Source organism: Nerophis ophidion, linkage group LG07, assembly GCF_033978795.1.
Source record: "Nerophis ophidion isolate RoL-2023_Sa linkage group LG07, RoL_Noph_v1.0, whole genome shotgun sequence".
NCBI classification, from domain to species: Eukaryota; Metazoa; Chordata; class Actinopteri; order Syngnathiformes; family Syngnathidae; genus Nerophis; species Nerophis ophidion.
The window spans coordinates 26018632-26027951 of record NC_084617.1 but is presented as its reverse complement, the minus strand read 5'-3'; the positions used below and the strand labels follow the sequence as shown (position 1 = coordinate 26027951).

General features: G+C 39.4%; 1 protein-coding gene across 3 annotated transcripts in view; it reads left to right on the top strand.

The window, feature by feature from the left end:
* The first annotated feature begins 3230 nt into the window (after positions 1 to 3230).
* Positions 3231 to 9320, top strand: part of recql5 (RecQ helicase-like 5) — a 54253-nt gene continuing 48163 nt past the window's right edge. For 2 of the 3 annotated variants that reach the window (XM_061905820.1, XM_061905822.1), the window contains exons 1-2: positions 3231 to 3379; positions 3565 to 3686. In XM_061905820.1, the coding sequence (XP_061761804.1) occupies positions 3268 to 3379; positions 3565 to 3686 (234 nt within the window). In that variant the 5' untranslated portion in view covers positions 3231 to 3267. Of the gene's footprint in view, positions 3513 to 3564; positions 3687 to 9320 lie in introns of all 3 variants that reach the window. The other variant, XM_061905821.1, reaches the window with a different exon arrangement.

Here is a 9320-nt window from a genome sequence, read left to right as displayed (position 1 = left end):
GAGCCACAATCATAACATCTGAACAGGCAATTTCTGAGGTAACAGCAGAAATATTTTTTTTATCAGGGATCTTATGTTTAAAAAACCTATATTATAGGTAGTGGGCTGTTTTAGGGAATTTTTGATCAAATTATCTGTAGTAGCAATATTAATAATGTTGTGTTTATTCTGCGTAATGCACTTAAAATAATTACGACCAGATCTAGGAATTGATATGATGGGAATTTTCCGATTGTTTGCTTGGTGCTTTGATAAATTGAACGCATCATATACATGGTACTATATTGTGATGTTATGAGCCAGGGAAATAAAGAACTACCCTACCCAGCATGCAACAGGAGTGACGAGCATGCGCGGTAGCCCGGTATAGGTTGTGTCGCCATGACGGCATTTTGTATGTTGTGATATGCACGCACTGAAAGCAAATGTTTAGAACTCAGCCAACACTCCTCGTCTGCATTATTGATAAATAGACAGGCGCCAGCGCCCCCCGCGACCCCGAAAGGGAATAAGCGGTAGAAAATGGATGGATGGATGGACAGACAACACATATACTCCGCTGCTTCACAGGCCGCTGGATGTAGCCGGCAAAGTATTCCCATGCTAGCTAGCCGGTCTAGCAATCACGCGTCATTCAGTCCAAAACGGCCCGATCTATCCACATTCAGAATTGTCTGGCGGTCGTAAGTGATCCCGGAGTGACCACGCTGTAAGCCAGCCATTAAAATTTGTAGAATTGTCCGGTATTTTTGCCAAATGTTCCATCTTTACCAAGAGCTCCTCGACACCGAAGCCCGTCCGGGCGACGCCATCTTGTTAAGAAAAGGCGTTAACAAAATAAAAGCATGTAAACAACATACGCAAATGTGCGTTAAAATAATTGTCAGCGTTAATAGATTGATGAATTAACTCGTGATTAACGCATTAATTTGCCCACCCCTAGTATATATGTATATATATATATATATATACATACATACATACATACATACATATATATGTGTGTGTATATATATATATATATATATATATATATATATATATATATATATATATATATATATATATATATATATATATATATATATATATATATATATTTATATATATATATATATATATATTTATATATATATATATATATATAATTATATATATATATATATATATATATATATATATATATATATATATATAAGATTGCCATATGCAGATTAACTTCTGAATATTTTGAGTTTTTATCTACTCATGTGAACTTTAATTCTTAAGTACAGATATTTTATATAGAGTATAAACGTAAACTAAAACTTTCATTTATATACAGATATTTAATAATGAATATCCTTTTATTTGTTTATGTAAACTTTAAGTTTATATACATCGATATTTTATATAAAGAATATCATTTTATTAATATACTGTAAACTTAAATTTCTATTTAGAGGTATCTTAAATAGAGAATTCCCTTTAATCTACTTATTCCAATTAAATACAAATATATTCATTTGTCTTTGAAAATACCATAGTTTTAAGCACTGCCAGTCGTATAGTTTAAAAAAATATAGAATTTTATAGCTTACTGCAAGCAATTTCATGAATTAAAAAAAAAATCAAGAAATGGAATGTTGCAATATTTTCAGCAAAAGAACAAAAAAAACATTTATTGTCTAAAAAAACATCATACTTTCTTTCACCTCCAGTTTTATATTTAACTGTTTTTTCTTTTATATAGCTTACAGCTAGTAGAAATCAGGATCTCATTAAATTTGAAGTATTATCATAAGTTAAATATCGTAAAGCAATCGTCAAAAGAAATGTAAAACAAAAATTTTTCTGAGAAAACACCAGATTAAGCACCTTTTAGTTAAACTGCCTAGAAGTATCATCAAATAATATCACATCCGTATAACATTGCTGTTTGGTATTGTATCAATTAAAATATAAATATTAGGGCTGCGAATCTTTGGGTGTCCCCCGATTCAATTCAATATCGATTCCTGGGGTCGCGATTCGATTATATATTGATTTTTTCGATTCAACATCATTCTCGATTCAAAAACGATATTTTTCTGATTCAAAACAATTCCGTATTCATTCAATACATAGGATTTCAGCAGGATCTACCCCAGTCTGCTGACATGCTAGCAGAGTAGTAGATTTAAAAAAAATAGCTTTTATAATTATAAACGACAATGTTTTATCAACTGATTGCAATAATGTAAATTTGTTTTAATTATTTAACAAACCAAAAATATGACTTATTTTATCTTTGAGAAAACATTGGACACAGTGTGTTGTCAAGCTTATGAGATGCGATGCAAGTGTAAGCCACTGTGACACTATTGTTCTTTTTTATTTTTTTTTATAAATGCCTAATGATAATGTCAATGAGGGATTTTTAATCACTGCTATGCTGAAATTATAACTAATATTGATATTGTTGTTGATAATATTCATTTTTGTTTCACTAGTTTTGGTTTGTTCTGTGTCGTGTTTGTGTCTCCTCTCAATTGCTCTGTTTATTGCAGTGTTGCTGGGTCAGGTTTGGTTTTGGAATTGGATTGCATTGTTATGGTATTGCTGGGGCTTCACGGTGGAGGAGGGGTTAGTGCGTCTGCCTCACAATACGAAGGTAGTGAGTAGTCCTGGGTTCAATCCCGGGCTCGGGATCTTTCTGTGTGGAGTTTGCATGTTCTCCCCGTGAATGCGTGGGTTCCCTCCGGGTACTCCAGCTTCCTCCCACTTCCAAAGACATGCACCTGGGGATAGGTTGATTGGCAACACTAAATTGGCCCTAATGTGTGAATATGAGTGTGAATTTTGTCTGTCTAGCTGTGTTGATGGGGCGACTTGTCCAGGGTATATGCCGCCTTCCGCCCGATTGTAGCTGAGATAGGCACCATCTCCCCCCGCGGGCCGCGACCCCAGAGGGAATAAGCGGTAGAAATGGATGGATGGATGGTATTGCTGTGTAGTGGTTTGTTGGGAAAAAAATAAACACATTTTTAAAAAATCACACAACGTATTCGATTCGATTTGTATTCGTATCGATTTTTTTCCCACACCCCTAATAAATATTATTCAGTTTGAGGATTCTGTATTTAGTGAACACATATTTTATAAGTAAAACAAAAACAGGAAAAAAATGTGTCACTTGTTGATGACGTCCCTAAATTGTTTACGTTTTATTTAAACAAACCGAGCATGTGTTCACTAAAAAAAGGCGTAGACGTCATCAGTGTGCGACAGCACCGTCGACATCTGCTAATGGAGGAGCGGGCGACGTCAGCAACTTTGAAACAGGCTTTAAAAACCCATTTCGGGTTCAATAGCTTTAGGTCTCAGGTGCAGGAAAATGCTATCAAAGCGGTTGTTCGAGGTACGCCAAAGAACAGGACTTTTTACGAATTGGCTGCTTGGAATTCACCAAGCTAGTTGCTACACGTTAGCCTATGTCAAAGTTTAAAAAAAGGAAATCCTACTTCCGGTTCCGATGTCAACATGTTGGACAGGTGCTGTTGTTATTGTTGAGTCTTTAAGGATGCTTGTTGTGTCTTTCTGTAGGTGACAGGGACGTGTTTGTGTGCATGCCCACAGGGGCAGGAAAGTCTCTGTGCTATCAGCTGCCTGCTCTCCTGGCTGAAGGCATCACTTTGGTCATCTCCCCGCTAATTGCTCTCATTCAGGTCAGTGTCACGAAACCAGTTATTAGTTGACCCTAGGGCAGGGCGATATGGCCTTTTTTTAATATCTCGATATTTTGAGGCCATATCGCGATACACAATATATATCTCGATATTTTTGCCCTAGCCTTGAATGAACACTTGATGCATATAACCACAGCAGTATGAGGATTCTATGTGTCTATACTAAAACATTCTTATTCATACTGCATTAATATATGCTCATTTTAAACTTTCATGCAGAGAGGGAAATCACAATGAAGTCAATTGACCAAAACTGTATTTATTAAACAGTTATTAAGATGGGAACCGATTCTGTTCATAACTTTTATTGACAGAATTTCCAGGCGAAGTAAAGGCGTTGAGGGGTTCCGGTTTGGTGACTGCGGGATTAGGTCTCTGCTCTCACTGGATTGGTTCGCAGCAGAGTGTGAAGCGACCGGAATGAGAATCAGCACCTCCAAGTCCGAGTCCATGGTTCTCGCCCGGAAAAGGATGGAATGCCATCTCCGGGTTGGGGAGGAGACCCTGCTCCAAGTGGAGGAGTTCAAGTACCTAGGAGTCTTGTTCACGAGTGGGGGAAGAGTGGATTGTGAGATCGACAGGCGGATCGCTGCGACGTCTTCAGTAATGCGGACGTTGTACCGATCCGTTGTGGTGAAGAAGGAGCTGAGCCGGAAGGCAAAGCTCTCGATTTACCGGTCGATCTATGTTCCCATCCTCATCTATGGTCATGAGCTTTGGGTCATGACCGAAAGGATAAGATCACGGGTACAAGCGGCCAAAATGAGTTTCCTCCGCCGGGTGGCGGGCCTCTCTCTTAAAGATAGAGTGAGAAGCTCTGCCATCCGGGAGGAACTCAAAGTAAAGCCGCTGCTCCTCCACATCGAGAGGAGCCAGATGAGGTGGTTCGGGCATCTGGTCAGGATGCCACCCGAACGCCTCCCGAGGGAGGTGTTTAGGGCACGTCCAATCGGTAGGAGGCCACGGGGAAGACCCAGGACACATTGGGAAGACTATGTCTCCCGGCTGGCCTGGGAACGCCTCGGGATCCCCTGGGAAGAGCTAGACGAAGTGACTGGGGAGAGGGAAGTCTGGGCTTCCCTGTTTAGGCTGCTGCCCCTGCTACCCGACCTCGGATAGGCGGAAGAAGATGGAAGGAGTTATTAAGATGTGGCACAATCATTCATGTCATTTCCAAAACAGAAACTGCAATATTGTCAGAGACAGTTTAAAAAAAGCTATTGGTGCACTTTTGTGCAAGATGTCACTAAGATGACATATCAAAACAACACTAAATTAAAGTGCACTTTTTGTGCAGAATGCCACTACAATAGTTTAATACAAATAAAGTTCACTTTTGTACATGATTTTGTGGGCAAATTGCACCAAATGGAGATGTTGACATGCGGAGTAAAAACTTTTGATTGATTGATTGATACTTTTATTAGTAGATTGCACAGTTCAGTACATATCCCGTACAACTGACCACTAAATGTTCACCCGAATAAGTTTTTCAACTTGTTTAAGTCGGGGTCCGCTTTAATCAATTCATGGTACAAATATATACTATCAGCATAATACAGTCATCACACAGGTTAATCATCATAGTATGTGCATTTAATTATTTACATTATTTACAATCCGGGGGGTGGGATGAGGATCTTTGGTTGATATCAGTACTTTAGTCATCAACAATTGCATCAACAGAGAAATGGACATTGAAACAGTGTAGGTCTTACTTGGTAGGATATGTACTGCCAGCAGAGAAAATGGTGAGTTCAGATAGCATAAGAACAAATATACACAATAGAAATACATTTGATTATTTACATTAGGTTATTTACAATCCGGGGAGATGGGATGTGAATGGAGGAGGGTATTAATAAAGGGTTGAAGTTGCCTGGATGTTGTTTTAGAGCGGTTTTGAAGGAATATGGTGATGCACTTATTTTTACACCTGTTGGGAGTGCATTCCACATTGATGTGGCATAGAAAGACAATGAGTTAAGACCTTTGTTAGATCGGAATCTGGGTTTAACGTGTTTTGTGGAGCTCCCCCTGGTGTTGTGGTTATGGCGGTCATTTACGTTAAGGAATTAGTTTGACAAGTACTTCGGTATCAGGGAGGTGTAACGGATTTTATAGACTAGGCTCAGTGCAAGTTGTTTTATTCTGTCCTCCACCCTGAGCCAGCCCACTTTGGAGAAGTGGGTTGGAGTGAGGTGTGATCTGGGGTGAAGGTCTAAAAGTAACCGGACTAGCTTGTTCTGGGATGTTTGGAGTCTATATTTGAGGGTTTTGGAGGTGCTGGGGTACCAGCAGGTGCAAGCGTAATCAAAAAAGGGTTGAATGAGAGTTCCCGCTAGAATCTTCAAGGTGCTTTTGTTGACCAGAAAGGAGATTCTGAAGAGGAATCTCGTTCTTGACCATTCAAATAATGCTACATATTAGCAGTAATGCTACTTTTGGTAGCAACGCTTTAGCACCGCACTCGACAAACTACGGTTGTTTGTTCGACATATTCCCGCTTGAAGCAAAACCACCGCCAGACGATGGACCCCCTGCTGTTTTTCTTGGGAATTAATTCTTCCTTTATTCGTTACCAGATTGGCACCTTCTTTCTCTCGTATTACCACTTGCAACACAGCTAATGTTACCCATGCCGCTACCTCTCTGCTCCGCGAGGGCGTATGCGTATGTGACGTATGACGTGACAGTATGGGACCTATGTAAGAAGGTGCAATTGTCTGTGAGAAGGGGAGACAACAGAGTGGGAAGAGCCGGTAGTGTAATGCCCGCAGCTAAAAGAAACTGTCTGAAAACGTATACTCGAATATCACGATATAGTCATTTTCTATATCGCACAGAGACAAACCCGCGATATATCGAGTATATTGAGTTGATACCGACATCTATTCATCTCCACAGTTTTCGATACCACGATAAGAATAAGAAAACTGATCCCATGTACTTTTAAATTCACTACTTTACGGAATGGTGTTTCAAAGTGTCCAGTATTTAAGATCACTGTCCTTCAACGTCAATTCACATAAAATTTAATTATCAGTATCAGCTGCCAAGAAATATCTATACATTGTAAAATGACAGCAGTCTTCTATAGCCTCCACCCATCCATCCATTTCCTACCGCTTATTCCCTTCGGGGTCGCGGGGGGGCGCTAGAACCTATCTCAGCTACAATCAGGCGGAAGGCGGGCTGCACCCTGGACAAGTCGCCATCTCATCACACGGCCAACACAGATAGATAGACAACAGTCACACTCACATTCACACACTAGGGCCAATTTAGTGTTGCCAATCAATCTATCCCCAGGTGCATGTCTTTGGAAGTGGGAGGAAGCCGGAGTACCCGGAGGGAACCCACGCAGTCACGGGGAGAACATGCAAACTACACACAGACAGATCCCGAGCCTGGGATTTAAGTCAGGACTACTCAGGACCTTCGTAATTTGAGGCAGACACACTAACCCTTCTTCCACCGTGCTGCCCTTTTATAACCTCCCAGTATATCAAAATAAACCATATTGTGCTCCTAAATATGACTAAAAAACAACAACTATTTTACTATCATTATCTGCTGTTGAGCCTACCAGATATTTTTTTTTATCTAGTTTTATTAATACTATTAAGAATATTTTCTTGATGCAGCAAATAGTACCAAAAACCCTATTATGTGGTCATCCGTGTCGAATAAAGCGCTTGGCTTTCCGGCCCAACAACAACTAAGCATTTAGTTTCTGTTATGAAAATCGTCCACACAAATACGGTGGATTGGAACAACAATCACAATATTTATTACTAGGACTTAACATGCCAATAGTTTATTTTGTTAGTTTTCATTTCGTCTTAGTTATACAAAGTCCGTTTCCATATGAGTTGGGAAATTGTGTTGAATGTAAATATAAACGGAATACAATGATTTGTAAATCCTTTTCAATCCATATTCAATTGAATGCACTAAAAAGACAAGATATTTGATGTTCAAACTCAAACTTTATTTTTTTTTGCAAATGATAATTAACTTACAATTTCATGGCTGCAACACGTGCCAAAGTAGTTGGGAAAGGGCATGTTCACCACTGTGTTACATCACCTTTTCTTTTAACAACACTCAATAAACGTTTGGGAACTGAAGAAACTAATTGTTGAAGCTTTGAAAGTGGAATTCTTTCCCATTCTTGCTTGATGTACAGCTTAAGTTGTTCAACAGTCCGGGGTCTCCGCTGTCGTATTTTACGCTTCATAATGCGCAATACATTTTTGATGGGAGACAGGTCTAAACTGCAGGCGGGCCAGGAAAGTACCCGCACTCTTTTTTTTACGAAACCACGCTGTTGTAACATGTGCTGAATGTGGGTTGGTATTGTCTTGCTGAAATAACCAGGGGCGTTCATGAAAAAGACGGCGCTTGGATGGCAGCATATAATATTCCAAAACCTGTATGTACCTTTCAGCATTAATGGTGCCTTCACAGATGTGTAAGTTACCCATGCCTAGGGCACTAATGCACCCCCATACCATCACAGATGCTGGCTTTTGAACTTTGCGTCAATAACAGTCTGGATGGTTCGCTTCCCCTTTGGTCCGGATGACACGATGTCGAATATTTCCAAAAACAATTTGAAATGTGGACTCGTCAGACCACAGAACTCTTTTCCACTTTGCATCAGTCCATCTTAGATGATCTCGGGCCCAGAAAAGCCGGCGGCGTTTCTGGATGTTGTTGATAAATGGCTTTCGCTTTGCATAGTAGAGCTTTAACTTACGGATGTAGCAACAAACTGTATTTAGTGACAGTGGTTTTCTGAAGTGTTCCTGAGCCCATGTGGTGATATCCTTCAGAGATTGATGTGGGTTATTGATACAGTGCCGTCTGAGGGATTGAAGGTTACGGTCATTCAATGTTGGTTTCCGGCCATGCCGCTTATGTGGAGTGATTTCTCCAGATTTTCTGAACCTTTTGATGATATTATGGACCGTAGATGTTGAAATCCCTACATTTCTTGCAATTGCACTTTGAGAAACGTTGTTCTTAAACTGTTTGACTATTTGCTCACGCAGTTGTGGACAAAGGAGTTTACCTCGCCTCCATCCTTTCTTGTGAAAGACTGAGCATTTTTTAGGAAACTGTTTTTATACCCAATAATGGCACCCATCTGTTCCCAATTAGCGTGCACACCTGTGGGATGTTCCAAGTAAGTGTTTCATGAGCATTCATCAACTTTATCAGTATTTATTGCCACCTTTCCCAACTTCTTTGTCACGTGTTGCTGGAATCAAATTCTAAAGTTAATGATTATTTGCAAAAGAAATATGTTTATCAGTTTGAACGTCAAATATGTTGTCTTTGTAGCATATTCAACTGAATATGGGTTGAAAATGATTTGCAAATCATTGTATTCCGTTTATATTAACATCCAACACAATTTCCCAACTCATATGGAAACTGGGTTTGTATTTAGGCATAGCAAGCACAAAAGAACACAAATTAATGCTATCTCTTGTCCTTTCTTTACGTTTAGTCCTGCACTCAAACACTACTAATATAGTAGAGAATAAACTGAATTGCATCATAGAACATTTCTCAAACAAATTAAATGTTCAAACAGACATT